This window comes from Ursus maritimus, unplaced genomic scaffold, assembly GCF_017311325.1.
Source record: "Ursus maritimus isolate PB19 unplaced genomic scaffold, ASM1731132v1 scaffold_17, whole genome shotgun sequence".
NCBI lineage: Eukaryota > Metazoa > Chordata > Mammalia > Carnivora > Ursidae > Ursus > Ursus maritimus.
In genome coordinates this window covers 8,809,482-8,832,408 of record NW_024424119.1, presented here as the reverse complement: position 1 = coordinate 8,832,408, position 22,927 = coordinate 8,809,482, and the positions used below count along the sequence as shown (strand labels likewise).

At 37.4% G+C, this 22,927-nt stretch overlaps 1 protein-coding gene across 2 annotated transcripts in view; it reads left to right on the top strand.

Annotated features, from left to right (window-relative positions):
* Positions 1-22,927, top strand: part of TTC39B (tetratricopeptide repeat domain 39B) — a 116,795-nt gene that overhangs the window by 84,796 nt on the left and 9,072 nt on the right. For both annotated transcript variants that reach the window (XM_040631450.1, XM_008689832.2), the window contains exons 9-17: positions 2,360-2,465; positions 3,812-3,877; positions 5,239-5,347; positions 5,975-6,042; positions 6,133-6,192; positions 7,856-8,017; positions 8,643-8,734; positions 13,088-13,214; positions 16,553-16,661. In XM_040631450.1, the coding sequence (XP_040487384.1) occupies positions 2,360-2,465; positions 3,812-3,877; positions 5,239-5,347; positions 5,975-6,042; positions 6,133-6,192; positions 7,856-8,017; positions 8,643-8,734; positions 13,088-13,214; positions 16,553-16,661 (899 nt within the window). The remainder of the gene's footprint in view (positions 1-2,359; positions 2,466-3,811; positions 3,878-5,238; positions 5,348-5,974; positions 6,043-6,132; positions 6,193-7,855; positions 8,018-8,642; positions 8,735-13,087; positions 13,215-16,552; positions 16,662-22,927) is intronic.

Genomic DNA, 22,927 nt, shown 5'->3' with positions numbered 1-22,927 from the left:
ATTTTGATGTTTGAGTTTTTAATGCATGTGTATGAGCATATATAATTATCTTTTTATGTAATGAAATCATATAGTTCATGTCATTTTGAAATTTCCGTTTTTACTTCATGTCACAGAATTTTAGGTCATTAAATATTTTTAGTTCATCATGGATTTTAATGGCTATATAGCATTCTATTATGTGGGTATACCACATGTGTGTATGTATAAATATATACACTCATGTGATTGCCTTTTTAATTAATTTCCCATTATTGCCTATTTAGTTTGTTTATATGTTTTCATTATAAATAGTAATACAGTATCTCTCCTTATGGTAAGTTTTGTGTTTATCCATGCTATTTCCTTAGAATAAAATTAATTTATTGGGTCAGAGGTACGCCTGTATTTAAGATTTTTGATATATATTGAAAAAATTATTCTGAAAAATAATATACTCAACTCTATGTGGAGTATAAACAGCCACAGACAATAAATGAATGAATGAGCATGCTTATGTCCCCGTAGTTTGCCAATCTCCATACTATAACCACCTTTTACCAAAGTAGATGAATATGTCTATTTGTTCTTTCCTTTGCCAGCACTGGTTTTCCATTTAAAACATTAAAATAATGCTTTATTATCACAAAAGTGACATATATATTTAGGAAAATAGGAAAATGTAGATGAGCAGATATTAACATTCACACCCCATATTCTTTGCACACGGTGGTAATGGCTGTTAAACCTTAGTATATATTATTTCAGAATATTTTCTGTCCAAATCTAAACATACATGTACTTTTTAATGTGCATCCTCTTTTGTAACCTGCTTTTTTCAGTTAATGATCTTTACTTTTCCATGTCAATAAATCTTCATTTCATATAATACTCAGTCTGTCTTCACATTTTCCTGGTTGGCCCCAAATTTCTTTTACTGCTGGAATGTCTATACCAGGATGCAACATAAGACTGTCTACTACATCCTATGTTTATGTCCACTAAATATCTTTTATTCTAGAACAGTCTCTATATTCATGATGGTTGTTGAAAAGCCCAAGCCAGTTATCTTACAGAATATCCCACGGCTTTGTTTGATGGCTTCCTTGAGTTTTCATGTAGCTTGTTCTATGTCTTAGTCTGCTCAGGCTGCCGTAATAGAATCCTACAGACAGGGTGGCTTAAAGAACAGAATTTTATTTTCTCACAGTTCTGGAGGTTGGAAGTCTAAGATCAGTGCCAGCATGGTCAGAGAGAGCTCTCTTTCAGGCTTGCAGACAGTTAACTACTTTTTGCTCAGCCCTCCCAGGGCCAAGAGAGAAATAATCTCCCTCTTTTTCTCTTCTGAGGTCACCAGTCTTATCAGATTAGGACCCCACCCTTAATTACCTCCTAAAAATCCCTATTTTCATATATCCTCACATTAGGCCTTAGAGGTTCAACATATGAATTTGGAGGGGGGTCATAATTAATTCAGTCCATAGCATTCTTCTAGCCCCTTATATTCCCTGTAAACTGGAAATTAGATCTATCGGCATATTAGATTCAGGTTAAATTAATTTGGCTAGGACATATCATAAATGAAGTTGTACACTTTATAATTATATTACACAAGGTGATATATAGTACCTGGTAATTTCTTATTACCTTTAAAATATATATTTGTCAATTTGGTAAGCCATTCCTGTCCATTACCAAGTTTTATATCTTTGTCATTGTTTTAATTTGCATTTCTCTGATTAAGTATTTGCCTTTTGCAGATATAAAGGGAAGGGGGAAATATACAGAAAAGAAATTAAAATGAGAAATTGGAAAGATTTGCTTGGATGGAATAGGAAAAAGAAAGACAAATGGTGTAGTTTGATGGCATTTGCTGTCCTTTTTCAGTCTTTCCTACTTGCAAGCTCTAATGTATTTGGTCTGTTTGAGATCATGGCCATCACATTGAAATTCACATCTTTTTGGCAGTAGCACCTCAGATACGTGGTGGAAGGTAGGGTTGCTCAAGCGTGCACAGCAACCGAAGGATGGAGCACCCCTGGGAAGTCTTCTGTGAGACATTGCTGGAAAGCTGTGAGGTCACGGCCCTGCAGTCTTGTGGCTCTGGAGTCCTGTGTGCTGATGTTCGAACCCTGTCTTGTTTCAGCCCAGAAAGATTGCTCCTGATAAACAGGGTAGAAATGGTGTGTCAGTTTTTCCTTAATGACTATTACCCGAGTAGCCTTTTAGGTTAAACTCAGCACAGTCACCTCCATTGAAAAATTGCCTAGTGTTTTGGCTGATCACATTTATCTTATCGTGTGTCAGTGTGAAATTTGACTTCACGTTTATTTTCAGAGTCATAGTAAAACTTACGTGATAACTTTTTTCTTCAATCCAGAGAATGTCTTTCTATCCTGCATGTAATTCAGAAGAGCAAAGTTGAACAGCAGTTCTTCTATGAGTTTGAAGGGGGTGTCAAGCTTGGAATAGGTGCCTTTAATTTGGTAAGTAAATAATTTAAAGCCGCCAGAAGCTTTTGTAAAAGAAGCTAAGGTTTCCAGAGCCTTCTCCACTGTGTGTGAACCGCTGCCTGGGTTTTGTTGACAAGTGTCTAGAGTGGGATCAGTTTTTCTGTGTTGTGACCCAGCGGTGACTTTGGCCAGTATGTGTTGTAAAGTTCTGCACACGCTCAGACTAGGTTTGGATTGCACACAAGGGAAAGCATGCAGCACTCTGAGTGGACGAGCAACATTTTTGGTAATAAGGAGCTTGGAATCTGGTTCCATTTCCACGTCAGAAATACTGTTGCTCTAGCAATGGCGGCCCTGGAATTGAAAATAGGTGAGGCAGTAGCCATATAACTTGAGGCATGATTTTGATGCTGTGAGGGGGAGACAGAGAGTTTGAGTAGGTATTTGTCAAACTGTAACTTGTTATTTATAGAGATTTTGAAATTTATTAAGGTTTGACTGGAATTAATGAGAAAATGCAGTGGTAAAGGGAATAATATACACAAGTGTGTACATCACCGTGGCCACTTTGTTTGCGAACCCAGTTGGTCAATGATAGGGGTGGCTGGGGAAAGAGGCTGGCTGACTGTTAGAACAGGTCACCCTATTCACTTGATTATTCAAATCCTCCTCTGCTGAGGTCAGGCTTTGGTGAACATTCACATGGGACACAAATATCTTCATGTTTTTTGCTCATTCAGAAAGGTCTATACTCTTCCCCAGACTTCCTTGTCATTAATATTCCAATGATATTCCTTCCAAATCCCTGACCATGCAGCCAATGAATCCGTATAGAATCACACATGTGGCCATTTCTCTCCTAGCAAAACGAACAAGCAGGTGACCTGCTCTTGCACTGGCTGGATTTCCCCTCCCCACTGCTTCCCAGGGATGTTCTAGAAAGCAACTGTAGTGCCATGCTGTTCACTTTTGGTTGACTCCTGCATATTATGCAGAATTCAACAGACTTGCTTTCTGGAAAAGGATATTAAAAGAGATCTTGTTTGGACGTGGGCACTGAGGGATTGCCTTCTCAGCACTCACTCATCACTGCACATAAGAGGAGCAAGTATTCTCTAGAGCATCCTGAAAAGGCCAGGGTTTTTGCCATTGTTGTTTGTTTGTTTTTAAATTTTTTAGGTTCATTGTCTTAGCTAAATGAAATTAATTCACAAGTAATGACTACTGTATGTGTAATATGTGATGATTGAGATATGTATAGTGGTTCAAACTTTATCTAATATTTCATATTACCGAATTATTAAAACTTTAAGTTGTTTGGAGGTTAATATTTATCTGTAGATAGATACACTAACAAGTATACTTTTTTCTTCTTGCAGATGCTCTCCCTTTTACCAGCACGGATTATCAGACTACTAGAATTTATAGGATTTTCAGGAAACAGGGTACAAATTTAATTTTATCATGGTTTTGACAGGAAAGATGAATATGAGGGCAATACAGCAATTCTCATAACTAGCATGACAGTTATTGACAGTTTGTTTGCAGGACAGTAAAAAGTCATTGGGGTCTTGATTGTACTTTTCAGGAGCTGAGATGGTTTTTCTATTGAAAGCTAAAATTTTTTACTTTGTTACCTAAGTTCTGGGATTAAAAAGTATGTTTTACTAACACTGCTACTTGCTGGACTTTCGTACTCTTGTGTGGTTAAAATATGCTTCCTTAATCTTTTAGCAACCCCAGAGCGTTCTGTAAAACCAGGAAATTAGGCTAGATTTCTATGTCTCACATTTTATGATTCACATGGACCAAGTATACTTCTAGTATTTTGGGTTTCCTTGCACTTTTATAAGTTTCATGATAAAACTAAGCAAGGAAATGTTTTCCATGAATTTCATTCATTATATTTCTGTGTGGTTGTTTTTGTAGTAGATAACATTTATTAAACCTAACACTCGGTATGCTATTACCAGATTGCCTTATTGCAAAAGCTGTCCCTATTAGTGAAAAGGGCAGGTTTTGAGAACTATATCGTGTGCTTTTCTGTTTTCTGTGCTTCTGCTACTCTCTATTTTGGATGCGCTCCCTGGCCAGCAGCCTCCCAAATAATGTTCTCTTGAGAGCCTCTGCATCCATTAGGTTTGAGATAAATGTCCACTGTTCCTCACACTTTCCCTTATCCTCTCCCAGTGAAGCTCAAGTATTCCTAAGTTGGAATCATTTATCTTTCTTACGGCATTCACCACATTCTAATATGACCGTGTGTTCATGTAGTGTCTTCCCTATTTGTTGGAAAGGTCTTTGAAGATAAAACTGTATTTGTTCATGACATTAAGGAGGGCATGTGATGTAATGAGCCCTGGGTATCATATAAAACTGATGAATCACCGGCCTGTACCTCTGAAACCCAGAAAACATTATATGTTAATTAATTTAATTTAAATAAAAAATGTAAAAAAAACCCTGTATTTGTTCATACCCACCATAATGCCTCATATTTAGATCCTCAGCATGTTTGAAGAAATTAATATTTTTATCAGAGAAATACAACATTTCTATGAAATGAGCACTGCCTTTATCCTCTCCCTAGAATCACATAATATGAAAGAGTTTGTGAGATTATCTATCTCATGCCAATTTAAAATGTAACTTTTGTTTCTGGTCAAGCATTGCCCCTTTTCTAAGCTCTTGGAAAATAGACACCACCTTCTTGGAGGGTGGAGACACAGGAACTCGGCCTCTGTAGTGTCTGAATGTGATTTTTCAGTCATGTTGTCTCCTTCTGAAATGCATTTGTTTCCCACAGGAGTTGGGCCTCCTGCAGTTACAGGAAGGTGCATCAGGAAGAAGCATGAGGTCTCCACTATGCTGCTTAACTATACTAGCTTTTCATACTTATATCTCCCTAATACTTGGTAAGGACTGGAGTACGTTTTATGTCATTGAAAGTTGATTACCTTTCATCTGAGTAAGTACAAACTTTAGATTGTACCCTCGAAACCAAGATAACATTGTATGTTAATTATATTTCAATTAAAACAATTAGAAAATAAATCACTAAGTGCTAGTAGTCTGTATGTCTTAACTTTTTTTTTCTTTTTTGAGGAAAGATGAAAAATAGTGACATTTGTCATAGTAACATTTGGCAGAGGGGGGTGGAGGATTTCTTTCCCTGAATATTTTGTATCTGTTTTCCGCTAAAGACATTTGGTAAAGTTTGTTTAAGGTGATCTATTTTAGCATATTTGTATTAGATTTCTTTTTGAGTAGAAAATTTAATTTTTGGTGAAGTTAAGTTAATATTGTTATTAAACCCAGAAAGCCCAATTAGGACTCAACAATAACTCCCTCCATTCTTAGGAATTAGTCGGTCCTAGAGCTTTCTTAAACTAAAGTCGTGGGTGGGACTTGTCTTGCCAAATTAACAGTTCTTATCTTTTCCACAAATAGGTGTTTGCTATATTTTACTGAAATGTGGAGAATTACTTATAAGTATCTACCCTGTTTCATGAAGACTGAGGCCTTTCCTGTTGCATTTCTAGGTACAGGAGAAGTGAATGTTGTGGAAGCAGAGAGTCTCCTTGCACCCTTCCTCCAGCAGTTTCCAAACGTATGCTTAGAATTTGAAATGCATGTTTCGGCCATAACCAATCAGGCGGGGCTGACCACTGATCAGTCTGTCTGCTTCCTTTCTCCCCAGGGCTCCCTCATGTTGTTTTATCATGCCCGGATAGAGCTGCTGAAAGGGAATGTGGAAGAGGTAATTTATCTTGGGGGAAGTAACTTGGGGAGTTGTCTGTAAGGTGGGGTTGTGTCACACTCATTCAGCTTAAGTAAATTCAGCTATATGCACTAGACAGCAATATAGACAAAACATGTCATTAAAATGCCCAAATTTAATTTTGTGTACGCATTCTATATGTAGATTACTGAATACAGTCTATAATTACACATTAAATACATGAGTCAGCTTGGGGTAGAATATACAAAATACAAGTGGGCAACCTTTAAAGGAATTTGAAAAAACTTGATCAGTTTCTGTATTGCATATTGACTTTGAAATCTAGCCCCTGCATAAGATACAACTTCACTGTACTACACATACTCCTCATCAAAGGAAATTACTCACTAGTTTTCTTAAAGATGATGACTATGGACTTTTTCATAGACGTATACTCACAAATAATTTTCTTCTACACAAATGAGGTCAAACATATGTATTTTTCTTTGATTTTTTTTTTTCTACCTGCAATACATCTTGGATTTCTTTCCAGGTCAGTGTATCTAAATCTCCCTCATTCTTTTTGATGGCTGGGTTTCATTCCATGAGATGGATATATGATACTTAAGCAGTCCACTATTGATAGACATTTGGCTACTGTAAATAATGCTGTTGTAAACATCATCAAGTGTATATTTCTGTGCACAGGTGTATTTATATAAGACAGATATTGATAATCAGGATTTCTAGGTCAAAGATGTTTGCATTTTGATAAATTTAGCCAAATTGCCCTCCTAACTAAGGTTAATAACTAAGGTTATTCCTTTTAAACTCCTGTAAAGATATGAGCATACTTACTTCCAATGCACTTTGGCAACTCTGGACATTATCTGTTGTATTCTTGCCCATGTCATAGCCAAAATATGATAATCAAATTTTTTAAAAGATTTTATTTATTTATTCTAGGGAGAGAGAGAGCATGCACATATGCACACAAGAGCTGGGTGGGGGTGGAGGGGCTGAGTGGGGGGAAGAGGGACAAGCTCAAGCTGAGTTTGGAGACTGACGTGGGGCTTGATCTCAGGATCCGGAGATTGTGACCTGAGCCGAAACCAAAATTCAGGTGCTTAATCGACTGAGCCAGGTGCCCTGAGAATCTAATTTTTAAATTTATATTTTTCAGTTTACAAATTCCTTCATGTGTATGTCTGTCACTTGTATATCTTTTTCTCTGATTACCTATTCATATCTTTGACAATTTTCCCATTGAGTTGTCTTTTTTTTTCAAGTATTTTATTGAATTGTTATATGATAAGGATTAATTTTGGCCAGTTGTGGATGTAGTGATATCTTCTCCCAGCCTTCCTTTAACTTTGTTTAAGGTATATTTTAACTTCTGGGAGTTCTGACTTTTATATTTTCAGTCCTTTGGTAAAGGACTTCTGCATTTTATATCTTCCTGGGAAGGAACTTCACTACTCCCACATTATAAAGTCCCACAGCCCCCTCACGAAGCTAAATCAAGAGGCAGAGCTTAATTGTATCATTGCATGTAGGGAAAGGAACATCTATCATCACATTGAGTGGTTTAATGAGCGATGCTTTTGTTCTTTTTGTACAAAGTGATTTATGTATTTTTCCATTAGGTTATTTTCTCCTTGTCTAATATCTGGATGATCAGCTTTCTGCAATTGACTTATAGGCACAAGAGATATTTCGAAAATGCATTTCAGTTCAAGAAGAATGGAAACAGTTTCACCATCTCTGTTACTGGGAGCTGATGTGGATTTATGTATTCCAACAAAACTGGATGGAGGCATATTATTATTCTGATCTGCTTTGCAAAGAAAGTAAATGGTCCAAGGTAAAGTGCTATGTTTTCATTACTGTTATCTGTTTGCTAGTAAGTGTCCAGGATGATTTTTCTTTAGGACCGATTGCTCAGAAGTATGACATCAACACTACTTTCTCAACTTAGGCATTAAGTACCTACAGCATAGAAGCACTGTCTTTAGCTCTACATGTTCTAAAAGCCATCCAAACAGTCCTTTTCAACAAAGAGGTTCTTACCTCTCAGGGTGAAGTGTACTTACATTTAAAAGTTATTCAGTATCAACAGCCTTGATAATTTTTCCATAGATTTTATGATGCCCTGATGACAAGGCTTTTCATAATAGTTAAAATTAATTCTGATCTATTTGTGAGAAGTTGGGAGAAATGAGACAACAGTTCCCTGTTCATTCTGTGTACTTTCTTGACCATAAACACTACAGTTGTATAATAGGAAAATGGTCAAAATTAACTGAAACGTCTTCTCAGTAGAAACAGGCAGTATAAGACTTTATTTTTTTCCTTTTATTTATTTATTTTTTTTGGTGCCTTTTAAATGTTACCTCTGGACAGTTTGTAGGTCATTCCTGACTTGCAAGATAGAAATGTCACATACCTAGAGATGCCCTATAACTAGCTGCTTCTCTTCTTTCCTCCAGGCAACTTACGTGTTCTTGAAAGCTGCAATTTTGAGTATGCTTCCAGAGGAGGATGTAGCGGCAACTAAAGAGGATGTGGTAACTTTATTCAGGTAAGCAAGGCACTTTTGCTATGACACACATCCTGGATATATCCTTCTTTCCCCCTAAGTGTTCTCCCAGACTTTACCTTCATATCTTCTTTAATTTCTACTCATTCAGTGCAGGAACACTTAAAAACCACACTCAGAGAGGGTCTGCTGTGAACTTATCTGTTTAACTTTGTTTAGATTGGTGTCCGTCCATCATCTGTAACCTTGTTTTCGAGCACCTACTGTGTGAAGGGTACCGTGTTGGGTGTTGAATAAACAGGCATGGCTCCTGTCCTTGTGGAGTTTATAATCTTGTAATGGAACCAGACATCAGTGAAATTATCACACAAATAATGGCAAAATTATAATACACGACTAATTTTTTTTTCTTAACTACTTTTCTTGCCATTCCTTCTCAGTATCTTTGTAGGCTCATCCTGTTTTATCCAGCTATTAAATGTTGATGTCTTAGAGCCTCAACCTTAGGAAATCTCAGCCAGGCCAAGTTTAAATCCCTAGTTCAGACCTCCTGACTGAGCTCCCGACCCATATAGCCAGCTCCCATTTGTCACCTTTCCTTGAAAATGTGAAAGCATTTTATTTATTTTTTGTTTATTTATTTTTTAAAAATTTTATTTATTTATTTTAGAGAGAGTGGGGGAAGGGCAGAAGGAGAGGGAGAGAGAGTCCCAAGCCGATGTGGTGCTCAATCCCAGGACCATGAGATTATGACCTGAGCCAAAACCAAGAGTCTGACGTGTAACCAATTGTGCCACCCAAAAGCATGTTAAACTTACTGTGTTTAGTCTTCCTGAGCAAACCTGGTATTTTTTCCTCTTTTGGTGATTGGGACCACAGTTAGCAAGCCAGAAGCTGATAATACTTGCATCGTCAACACTGCTCACTGTCCCCCCACCATTCTCCAATGGGAGGAAGGGTATTTATATATGTGTAGAGCCAGTAATGGTTAAGATGGTATCTGCAGGCAGAGTAGGAGCCGCCGAGGCAGCAGGGAGTTGTGGTGGTACAGTTTCAGACCAAGGGAAGAGCATGTGAGAGGACCTGTTGAAGGAAGGAACACTGCACGTTAAAGGACTAAAAGATGATATTTGATAGGACATCATGCTACATTTAACGTACAGTTGACCCTTGAACAACATGAGTTTGAACTGTGTGGGTCCCCTTCAAGTGGACTTTTTTTTGATCAGTACAATACCGAAAATGCATTTTCTCTTCCTGATGATTTTCTTTTTCTTCCTTCCTTCCTTCCTTCCTTCCTTCCTTCCTTCCTTCCTTCCTTCCTTCCTTCTTTCTTTCTTTCTTTCTTTCTTTCTTTCTTTCTTTCTTTCTTTCTTTCTTTCTTTCTTTCAAGATTTTATTTATTTGAGAGAGAGAGACAGAACACAAGCAGAGGGAACTGCAGGCAGAGGGAGAAGCAGGCTCCCCGATGAGCAAGGAGCCCGATGCGGGACTTGATTCTAGGACTCTGGGATCATGACCTGAGCCAAAAGCAGATGCTTAACCGACTGAGCCACCCAGGTGCCCCCCTGATGATTTTCTCAATAACATTTTCTTTTCTTTAGTCTACTTTACTGTCAAAGTATGGCATTTAACACATACAACATACAATATATGTATTAATCAACTGTTTATGTTATTGGTAAGGTTTCTGGTCAGCAGTAGGCTGTTAGCAGTTAAATTTGGGGGGAGTCAAAAGCTATCTGTGGATTTTTGACCATGTGGGAGGGGGTCGGTGCCTTTAATCTCCATGTTGTTTAAGGTAGCAAAGTCACAGGTGCCAAAGTGGTCTAAGAGAGGGTATGGTAGAGGGGAGGAGCTGACCACTGGAGATGAGGAAGTTAAGGAAGAGAGAAGCTCTACTACATCCTTCAAACATATTTAATGACAAAACTTTTTACATGGAATCCTATATCCTGTGCTCATGTTACAAGAAATAATATGTTAGCTGGACCCTCAAGATTTGTCAGGACAAATCTGAAGATAGGACCAAAACCACTTTTTCATCTTCTTTTTAAAAGCTATTTTTGCAAAAAGGAACATGTATACTAACTATAGAATCAACACCAGTGGAAGCCATGGTAGGATTCATGCCACCTCTTGCTGGTAAAATGTACGTCCTTGTTTCACACAAACAACGGATGGAATGGAATATTAAGATACTTTGAAATCTTTAACTCTCCCTCTGTCTCTTCCACTTTAGAGTAAGTGTTCTCCATATCAAAACAATTTTTGTGAAACATGTAACCAGTCCTATTTTCAGAAGAAAGCTTGAGGTCTGCTGTATGATAGCATCTAATTGGTTGGGATAATGAGAAGAGAGTCGCCCAGTGAATGTTTTTTCATACAGACTCTGCAGTCTTCAAACCACATGATTTCCTGTCCAAAGCATGTTTCTATCCCCCATCCCCAACCCCCACTTCACATTTCCACTGCTTCTTCCTCTGATGTTACTGAACATCAAATCATGGGCGTTCTGCTTTAGAGTTCATATCCCCAGATTGTGCCAGAAAGAACCGAACACAATCTTGTCCTCTTATTGGAATATTTTTTCTCTTGTTTCATCTTACTTTTTCTTTCAATGATGTAATTGGATATTTATTTTCCTGAACTTTGTCTCAGCAACCTGTTTGGTGCACTTACAAATTTGTGTGCAAGAAAGTGCGTTGGGAATATAGAGTCTCTCCGTCCTACTCTCATATTTATGTGCTTGTAAATTTCACAATGGGGATTTCTTAGGCTTTTAAGAGGAAGTTTGTAATCATGGTGCATGTCTTTAGTTGATTATTTTCAAAATAACCTATGTTTGAGAAACTTTTTCTCTAAGTATACATTAATTGACAGCTGTGTTTTGAAGCACGTTATCTTACAGATCTGTGTCCTAGGATAAAGACAGGAATAAGTAGGAATAGATATGAATATGAAATGTACCATATACCCTTTTTCCTCTCTCTGAGTATCCACGTAAAAGTAAATACTTTGGACTCTTTTCCTGCTTATTTATGGAATTTGCCAATTTTTATTTTTATTTTTATTTTATTTTTTTAAAAATATTTATTCAATTTCGGGGCGCCTGGGTAGCGCAGTCGTTAAAGCGTCTGCCTTCGGCTCAGGGCGTGATCCTGGCGATCCGGGATCGAGTCCCACATCAGGCTCCTCCGCTGGGAGCCTGCTTCTTCCTCTCCCAATCCCCCTGCTGTGTTCCCTCTCTCGCTGGCTGTCTCTCTGTCACATAAATAAATAAAATCTTAAAAAAAAAAATATTTATTCAATTTCAATTTAATTAACATGTACTGTATTATTAGTTTCAGAGGTACAACCCAGTGTTCATTACTTCAAGTGCCTTCCTTAATGCTCCATCCCCCCACCCACCTCCCCTCCAGCAACCCTGTTTGTTTCCTATAGTTAAGTGTCTCTTATGGTTTGTTGCCCTCTCTGTTTTCATCTTATTTTATTTTTCCTTCCCTTCCCCTATATTCATCTGTTTCTTTAATTCCACATATGAGTGAAATCACATAGTGTTTGTCTGTCTCTGACTAACTTATTTTGCTTAGCATAATACCCTCTATCTAGTTCCATCCACGTCTTTGCAGATGGCAAGATTTCATTCTTTTTGATGGCTGAGTAGTATACCATTGTGTGTGTGTGTGTGTGTGTGTGTGTGTGTGTGTGTGTTTACACCACATCTTTTTTACCCATTCATCTGTTGAGGGACATCTGGGCTCTTTCCATATTTTGGCTGTTGTTGACGTTGCTGCTACAAACATTGGGGTGCATTGCCAATTTTATATCTAGATTTCCTTGATTGTGTTTGATAAATTAAGATATTAGCCACGTTAACTAGAGAGAAGTATGTGTCAGTCAGTGGTTCTCACATTTCAGCACACATCCGAATCACCTGGAGGACTCACTAGAATCCAGATTGCTGCGCCCAGCTCTAGAGTCACTGATATTAGATCACTAATATTAGGTCACTCCACCACTGGGGTGGAGTCTGAAAATTTGCATTTAAAAAAAAATTTTTTTTGAAGATTTTAGTTATTTATTTGAGAGAGAGTGAGCGAGAAAGAGAGAGAGAGCACGCACACAAGCTGGGGAAGAGGCAGAGGGAGAGGGAGAAGCAGACTCCCTGCTGAGCAGGGAGCCCAACATGGGGCTTGATCCCAGGACCCTGGATCATGACTTGAGCTGAAGGCAGACGCTTAACTGACTGAACCACACAGGCGCCCTGAAAATTTGCATTTCTAGATGCTGCTGCTGCTGCTGGTATGGGGAGTGCAGCATGAAAACTGCAGGTATCAATAACGTCTGTGTTCTAATGACCTTTTGCTGGGGCTGGGGTTGGGTTCTTCACAGACAGGTGGATAGCTTAAAGCAGAGAATTGCCGGGAAATCCATCCCTACTGAGAAGTTTGCTGTAAGGAAGTCTCGACGTTACTCTGCCTCGTTGCCTGCTCCTGTGAAGCTCATCGTGCCTGCCCTGGTATCTGTTTTTATTTTATTTACTGTTGGTGTTTTAGAAAGAAATCATCTATTCACAGCAGCAGGAAGCACACCTGTGAAGTTTAGCTGTTTGCTGTGAAGTTTGGCTCAATTAAATGCCATTGTAAGGGTATTTGTAAGGTGAACATTTATGAATTATTAATAATTAAATAATCATAAAAATTATAGCTAATGTTTTTTGACTACTTGGTATGTTCTAGGCATTATGATATTTAAAAATATATCATTTATTATTTTTTGAAAGGCTATTTAAAACAATATATCATTTAATTCTTACAGTAACTATGAGGGTACTTTCTCCCTGTAGCCCCATTTTATAGATAAGGAAATTCAGGCAGAGAGGTGAGTTGGCTTAATTAAAGTTGAGTTGAATTCTAATGCAAGCCACTTATATGATTTTACCTTTTCTCATTGCCACATTAAAAATTAAGAGGTCAAAAAAATGTAAAAAATTAAAGGAAACGTGAAAATAATTTTAAGAACATATCTTGTTTCACCCAACATATGTAAAATGTTTGTTTGAACATATAACCAGTAAAAACTTAATGAGATATTTCACATTCCTATCTATGGTACTAATTATTTGAAATCTAGTGTGTAGTTTACTCTCAGAGCACATCTCAGTGTGGACTGGCCGCATTTCCAGTGCTCAGGTACCCGAAGTGGCTGGTGGCTGCTGCATTCCACAGTGTGGTGCTGGAACTCACATTCCTCTTCTTCTTCTTCTTTTTTTAAAGATTTATTTATTTATTAGAGAGAGAGAGCATGAGCAGGGGGGACAGAGGGAGAGGAAGAGAGAGTCTCAAGCAGACTCCATGCTCAGCGTAGAGTTTGACGTGGGGCTCGATCTCATGATCCTGAGATCTCACCTGAGCCGAAACCAAGAGTAGGCGCTTACCCGACTGTGCCACCCATGTGTCCCTGGAGCCCACATTCTTAATCATTATGTTGTTTAGACTACACTTCATGAAAAGCATAATTTCCACTTAAATTTTTTTAATGAATACTTCTTTAAAAGTACTGAATGTATCAAATTATTCGGGCTCTTTGGGGCTTTAGTTTTGCATATGTAGTCAGCACAGGAAAACCATTAAACGCAAGCTGACACCTACAGTCCTCCTTTGGGGTTTCTTGATTTTTTTTTTTTTTTTGTATTCCAGAGTTTATTCAGCTATTCCTCTTTGACAGTTTAGTTTCCAGTTTTTACTATTACAAACATGTTACAATGAATATTCTTTCATACTGCTTTTTTTTTTTAAAGATTTTATTTATTTGGCAGAGAGACAGCCAGCGAGAGATAGAACACAAGCAGGGGGAGTGGGAGAGGAAGAAGCAGTCTCCCAGTGGAGCAGGAAGCCTGATGCGGGGCTCGATCCCAGGATCCTGGGATCATGCCCTGAGCCGAAGGCAGACGCTTAACGACTGAGCCACCCAGGCGCCCCTATATTGCTTTTTTTGGTGCATGGTCATGTAATTCTCTGGGAAGATTTCTAGAAATGGAATTCCTGGTTGAAGAGTATATGCAGTTACTATTTTGACATTGCCAAATTGCCCTCCAGAAAGCCTTTACTGGTTTAAATTTCTACCAGCAGTGTTTCACTGTTTTAATTTACATTTCCCTGTTGGTATGGTTGAGCATGTTTTCATGTGCTTATTATTTTTATTTCTTCTCTTGTGAATTGTTCATATACTAATGTAATTTTTCATTAGGTTGTTTATTGTTTTGTCATTGACTCATAGGAGCTCTTTATATATTCTGTGAGAAAGAAAACGGTAGCCTGTAACAGGTATCAGATAGGAACTAGCCTATACCTAGGTCCAGTTGTTCTCTACTTAAGATAAACAATCCCAGAGAGCACCACCATCAGACCAGGTTATTCTGTGCCTGTGATGGAATGAGACAAAAACAGCACTCTGTCATCAAATCTGAGCACAGATAAAAACAGGAACACCATGCAAATCACCAAAATGACCAAGCATCCCCCTTTCCCAGCTCACATGGGAGACTATTGCTGTTTCACCAATTATACTTTTAGATCCATTCCTGATTGATTTCTATCAAGTGATTTGCACTGGGAAATTTCTTCTTTGTGTCACAGAACTTTCGTGAAAATTTTCTAAAGCCTGATAGCCCTTTCTGTGCCCTAGAACTTAGTTGCTCATGTGTATATAACTATATCCTACTTTGAGTAAGGGGAACTAACTGCACTTCTTTCTGCAGGTTTAAGGATGTAGAATTGGTTTGAATTGGTGTTAACCAGGAATTTCACCAAAATGTTATTTTTAGAATCTCAGATATGAGCTTGCCTTCTTCTGATAGTCTCTCAATAAAAACAAAACTTAAAGATCATCAGTTAATTATTCCATTAATTATTGAATCAAGGTCTTACACTATTAGCAATAAGAAACTGTTGGTTGTTAAAAAAAATTAGAGTGTTGTGATCTTAGTTTTCAGTGCCGTAGAGTAGAGGTGACTTTGCTGCCACTGGAATGTATTTTCCTCATTTATGTGACTTCCCTGTAAGAAGCTGTTCAAACAATATCTTTATCGTATTTTAAAATTCATTTATCTCCAAGAAGATACTAATTACCCTGCTTATTTTAAACCCTTAAAAATATGAACTGTACTACCAGGAAAGTTAGAAAAATATTTTCAAGCAAAAGCATATTTGCTTTTGGTCCAAAAAAATTCTCATCTGTTAGCCTATGAGATGTAATTTGCAATAAGAAATCATTAGTTTACACTTTCAGGGGCTGTCATTCAGCCATATGGCCTTTAAATGAATGCATTTCCTGCATGTTGGATTGTATTGCTGGACTGTCACATGTTTTTAATGGGATGAAAGAACCATTAAAATATTTTCTATGTTCATTTCCAGTGAAGTCCTTGGAAACATTTTATGTAAACAGTTGGCAGATATTTTAAAATATTTCCCTTTACTTAAAAGTAACAACAAAAATTTGTATCAAATACAATTGTTCGTAGTATCAGTTAAAAATATTCTATTTATTTCTGTATTTGTAACCTATTATCTTCCAAAAGGATCAACTACCAGTAGATGCTTAAATGAATGAGTACATTTTTCAGTAAAAACATAATATACTATATATATTGAGTGGTATAAAAGGCAAAAGGCATATGCTAAAACGAGAAAGGGGGAAATTGTATTCACCACACTCCAAATGAGGAAAGCTAAGGAAAGTGATCTCTGAAGGTTGTCTTGAGATCCGTAGCAACCAAGAGAGTAGTTTCGTTGTTGTAAAGGACATTGAATAACCTCACATAATTGCAAATGGCTTTTCGTTCTTCCTCATTAGGAAATGATGTATGTCTGGAATGGTTTTCCAATAGTGAGCAAGAGAAAAGACCTTTCTGAAAATCTGTTGGTCACTGTCGAAAAGGCCGAGGCTGCTTTACAAAATGAAAGTAAGTATGAAAAGTAGAAGCCTGGAAATCTTTTTCATTACCACTCTCCTGCCCTTTCCCTGTGTATATCTACCCGTGTTCATTTGTGTGTGTCACAAAGACAAAGCACTTGGGCTGCAAGGATCTGGGTGATTGTAATCAGAGGAAGGGAGGAATGACACACGCTGCAACGTGGACGAGCTTTGGGCACACGAGGCTACGTGAAAGATGCCAGTTGCAGAAGACAGCTTATCGCATGGTTCCATTTATATGAGATATTGAGAACAGGTACATCTATGAAGACAGAAAGTAGACTAGTGGTTTTATAACTAGGGGTGGATGAACTGGGGCATGTGTGTGATAGCTTTTAAAGGGCATGGCATTTCTTTTTGGAGTGATGAAAATGTTCTAAGACAGTGGTATTGGTTGTACAACTCTATAACATCCTCAAAACCAGTGAATTGTGTACTTCAAGTGGGTGAATTGTATGGTACATGGATTATATCTGAATAAGTCTGTCACTGAAAAAGATGAACAATCAGTTAAGTTTTAGAGTGCATTTCTGGTTTTTAATTTGTGACTCTTTCCATGCCTCCTTTTGCTCTGTAATACCTATTATGTTTTTGCAGACACAGAAGATTGTTTTCAAGTTGACATTTTCTCACAATTTAATTTTTTTACTCATTACTGTTGGTTGTCCTAGAGGCCCCTCTTTAGTTTACTGGAAGCTCCGTTTCCTGGAAGCAGCCGGCATGGTAGAAGGAAAATCAGGCCATATGGGCTTACAGCTCTGCAGCTGTGAGACTCTGGGAAACTTACCTCATCATTCTGGGCCTGGGGTTTCTTTTAAAATGGGATGAGGCTATCCAAAGAACCATAGATAATATCCAAAGTTTTCTTGCTCTGACAGTGTCTAATTCTCTAGCTTAAGTAGAGGGTTTATCTTTTCATAAATGATGCCATAAATGATAGCCTTTGTAGTATTTCTCATCAGCCCCCAATCATTTAGGGCTTATCCTTTGGAATGTTTTAACCACAGAAGTAAAAGAAAACTTCCATGGTGACAAACATGGCAAAGGGCATAGAAATTCAGGAAAAGGCAGGGAAAATTATAACAGTTAACTCATATTTCTTAACTGGAAAAAGATGGGCATTGACGGAGTGGCTAGCCCCATCCTCGATATATTCTCCACATGGGAAATTAAATATTGAACGTAGCTCTAGGGATGAGAACCTCATTTGGATCATTTTTGTATTTGGAGCTATAGAATGAGGCTGAAATGTTAAATGAGATTTTTCTTTATAATTATTGTTAAAAAATTAAACACATAATTATAATTGATAGTCGTAGGTGAAAAAGTTACCCATATTTTTGCTACTCTAACATGGTTAATTTAGAATTTTTGTTTGTTCCAGCCTAGCCTTGTTTTTATAGTTGCAACCATAGTGTACCTGGATATATACTAGACTACTTTTTGGTTCACTTAATATGTCATAAACTTTTTTAAATTGAAGTATAATTGACACATAACATTGTATTAGTTTGATGTGCATACCATAATGATTCGGTATCTGTGGCCTCTCTAATGATCAGCACAATAAGTCTAGTTAACTTTCGTTACCATACATAGTTACAAATTTTTTTTTCTTGTGTTAGAACTTTTAAGATCTGCTCTCTTAGCAACTTTCAAATATGTAGTACAGTATTATTAACTACAGTCACCATGCTGTACGTTATATCCCCATGATTTATTTTATAATGGGAAGTTTATACTTTTCTTTACCCATTTTTCCTACTTCCTATGCCCCACCCCCAGCAACGACCAATTTATAAACTTGGTTTTTTTGTTGTGTTGTTTAGATTTCACATAAGCGAGATCATAATATTTGTCTTTCTCTGTCTGACTTATTTCATTACTTAGCATAATGCCCTCAAGGTCAATCCATGTTCTTGCAAAATGGCAAGATTTTATTTTTTATGGCTGAATACTATTCTGTGGTATGTTTATACTACATTTACTTTGTCCATTCATCCATTTATGGCTTCCATATCTCGGCTATTGTAAATAATGCTGTGATGAACATGGGGGTGCACATATCTTTTTGATTTGGTGTTTTCATTTTCTTTGAATAAATACCTAGAAGTGGAATTGCTAGATCATATGGTAGTTCTGTTTTTATCATAGACTTTTAAATTGTTGTTAAATGGCTCCTATAATAATTTCAAAAGCTTCATAGCACTCCATGGAGCTAATGTATCATAATTTAATCAAATCTCTCAGTATTGTTGGGCATTTAGGCTGCTTTCCATATTTCCAATAATTCTAGTTTTAGATTGCCATCAATAAGGAGAGGAAATATGAAAGAATGAAAGCTGAATCAGTGGCCTTAATAGCTAATAAGGTCAAGGTTTCAGGCAGGATAGCTGAAGAAGTCAATAGAACAGAAAGCAATGACGTCCTGGGGCCACAGATCAGCACCCCCACCCCCCAGTTCTCCCAAATTACCGTTCTGTGAATATAAACTGGTAATCACAGGGAGAATCGGGTAAATGGAATATTCTACTTTACTATTGAAAAAAGTCACCTGCAGAGGTCATCTATTGCTGGAGGGTGAGTAATGTCAGTCTCCCATGTTAAAGGCAGCATTTTTATAAAAGAACCGTGGTTCCCTTTCTCTCCTTTTTCCTTCCCCTTAGAGAAAAGTATTAAACTTCAACCCCTATGAGCTGAAGCTTGGTAGAGTAGCCAAAATATTGAGGTATTTATCTTCATGGACTGATAATTCTCTGTGATTTCTGGGCACCAGGGAAACAAGTGGATGAAAGGGCTCGAGAAACTGAAATCGAAAAAGAAATCCAAAGTTTGTACTATTTAACAGAGAACCAAAGGAGCGTATGTATAAGTATAGTCTTACAGACTCACTATATGGACATTTTAGACTTTCTTTGTATGTTCTAGATGTGACATTACTAGTATATTATCTACATAGTTTTTATAGAGAGAGTTGCATTAAGTTTCTTTACTATTCATTTTACAATTGTATCTTTTTAATTTTTAAAAATTATTTTATTTTATTTTTTTAAGTAGGCTCCATGCCCAGTGTGGAGCCCAATGTGGGGCTTGAACTCACAAACCTGAGATCAAGACCTGAGATGAGGTCAAGAGTCAGACACTTAACTGACTGAGCCACCCAGGTGCCCCTCTTTTTAATTTTTAATTGTAGTACAAAATATATATCACACAAAATTTACCATGTGACCCATTTTTAACTGTACAGTTCAGTAATGTTAAATATATTCACATAGTTGTACAACTGGTCTCCAGAACTTCTCCATACCCATTAAGAATAGCTCTCCATTTCCCTCTCCTCACTGCCACTGGCAACCACAGTTATACATTTTGTTACTATGAATTGAACTATATTAGGTTGCTCATTTGAGTGGAATCCTACATTATTTGTCCTTTTGGGACTGGCTTATTTCACTTTACATAATGGCACCTCAGGCTTTGGGGCACCTGGGTGGTTCAGTTGGTTAAGCGTCTGCCTTGGGCTCAGGCCATGATCCCAGAGTCCTGGGATCGAACTCCACGTCGGGCTCCTTGCTCAGTGGGGAGCCTGCTTCTCTCTCTCTCTCTCTCTCTGCTTCCCCTGCTTGTGCTCTCTCGCTCTCTCTTTGTCAAATAAATAAAATCTTAAAAAAAGATGGTCTCAGGGTATATCCATGTAGTAGCATGTGTGAGAATTTCCCCTTTTTAATGCTGCATAATATTCCATTGCATGTATAGATCACATTTTGCTTTTCTATTTATCCATTGTGGCACATTTGAGTTGCTTCCACTTTTTGGCTATTGCAAATAGTACTTCTATGAACACGTGTATGTAAATATTTTTTTGAGGTTGCTTTCAGTTCTTTTATTTATTTATTTTTAAAGATTTTATTTATTTATTTGAGAGAGAGAGGGAGAGGAGCAGAGGGAGAGGGAGAAGCAGACTCCCCGCGGAGCAGGGAGCCTGATGCAGGGCTCCGCCCCAGGACCTCGGGATCATGACCTGAGCTGAAGGCAGACGCTTAACCAACTGAGCCACCCAGGTGCCCCACTTTCAGTTCTTTTAGATAAATGCCCAAAAGTAGAATAGCTGGATCATGTGGTATTTCTATTTTAAATTTTTTTAGGAATTGCCACACTGTTTTCTCTAGCGGCTGCACCATTTTACCTTCCCTCCAGCAGTGCGCAAGGTTCTAATTTCTCTATATCCTCACCAGTATTCGTAATATCCTGGGGGGTGTTTTGGTTTTTTTTTTTTTGTAGTAGCCATCCTAATGGGCGTGAGATGATCTTTACTATTTTCAGTGTGACGTTACTTCAAAAAGGAAAAAGATTTTAGTTTGATTTGTGTGTAAAGTCAACATAAAGTTACATCATTTTGAAATTTGGATGAAATGAAAGTCTATGAAAGTTGAGATTAAAAAATGAGATTTCACAAAATGCACCTTTGTAGAATCCATTTGGGCTTTTAAACAAATTTTAGTATTCATTTTTATTCAACTAATTGGGCTACATTTTATTAACTTGCTCATTTGAACACTCTTAGATTTTCCATACTAGATATAGAATTGTGATAGGCTGAGAAAACATTGTCTCTGCCAGTAGGGGGATTATCTATGATTAAAACCCATATATCCGCAAACCAAATGGGAAAGTGGATATGTTTTTAATAAGTGGATATGTAAAAACTGGGAGGTGAAGGAAAACCTCTTTTTATTAAATGAAAACATTTGTAGAGTATTTTTCCCCCCAGAAAAGTGAACCAGGTTGTTTCTTGTGTTTTCCTACAAATGTAAGGGCTTTGGTTCAGTTGAATAAATTCTGACGTTTGAATCCTTTGTTGTATAGACTAATACTTACCACCAGAGAGTAGGGCCTTTGTATATTAAGAAGACCTGAGGGACCATTGGATTTTTCTCTATTTGAGCAGGCTCTTCAGCCTTTACCTCAGAGTTTATTTTGTCCCATTATTGGTTGGGGGAAAATGGAAAGGAGTAATACATGTATTGGACTAAGTATGTACAGTAAAATAGAGGCTTAGAAAACCAGACTGCTCTCTCCATTCATTCCTTCCTCTTTTAATCATCTATTGAGATGGTAGGCTTGGAGATATTTAAGGAGGGCTGGGGAAAGCTCAGACAGACAGACAGATGCACTGTACTTCATACAATTCTGTTTTTCTATGTGTTCCCTCTGGTAAAAAAAAAAATAATAATAATAATTTTAAAAAGCTTTTTCTTCCTGAAGATTTTGTACACAAAATTTTGATAATCTATTCCAGGTCCATTATTTTCTGCAGGAAAATTACCAAATTTCCATCTCCGCTCCTTCCCTCCATTCAGTAATGACCTTTTAGTAATTAAGCTCTTACCTTTCAGAGCAAGGGGGAAAAGAAATCCAAAACTGAAAAAATAAAACAAAGTTGTAAACCCGAGGTGACTCCAGCCTCCACCCTGTTTCTCCCCGGTATTGGCAAGTGAATGTGTTGTTGCTTCTTCTCCCCTTGGCAAGTGTCTCTAAAGTAAAAGATGGTAGAAGATACAGTTGGTGTTCTGCTCTGACAATGCGATTATGAAAGGCCCCTTATGATTACAAAGGGACAGATACAGTTTAATAAGAGCACACCCCCTGTAATATGCCTGGAGTCAGTGTCTGCCACTAATTCCTTTAGTGTTCCATTTGAAATCTAACTAAACTCAACATGTAGCCAGAAGTCGGTACAGTAGTTCTTCTCTGGCTCTTTGTTGCAGTTAATTTGCTTTGTGAAATTATATAGCAAACACAATCAGGGCTACATAAAAGGGAAAATGCTACTTTATGGCTTTTCACTTTCTAAATCTGTTTTTGAATTTTTCCTTTGGTGCATTTCAGCTAGTTTCTAAAAAGTTTAATGTGGATATTTTTGTAGTTTGGGCTTCAAACTTTCTTTTTCCTCAGCCTACCCTCTGTTTTATTAAGTTAAGCAGATCTTTTGTGATGAAAATATGCTTTGGCAGCATTGTATAATTTTCTTGGAATGTAAAATGGAAATTGTGTGTTGAAATGTTCATCTGTGAACTCACCCATGAGGTTGAGAATCACGATAAAGCATTCAGATTTTAAGGGAAAATAATCATCTGACAGAGAGTACTCTGTGGTCTGAGGAAATAATGGTTTTGCTAAGGTTTGGAGGAAGGTGGTGTCTTTGGACCCATTTTCTTTTCTTTTCTTTTCTTTTCTTTTCTTTTCTTTTCTTTT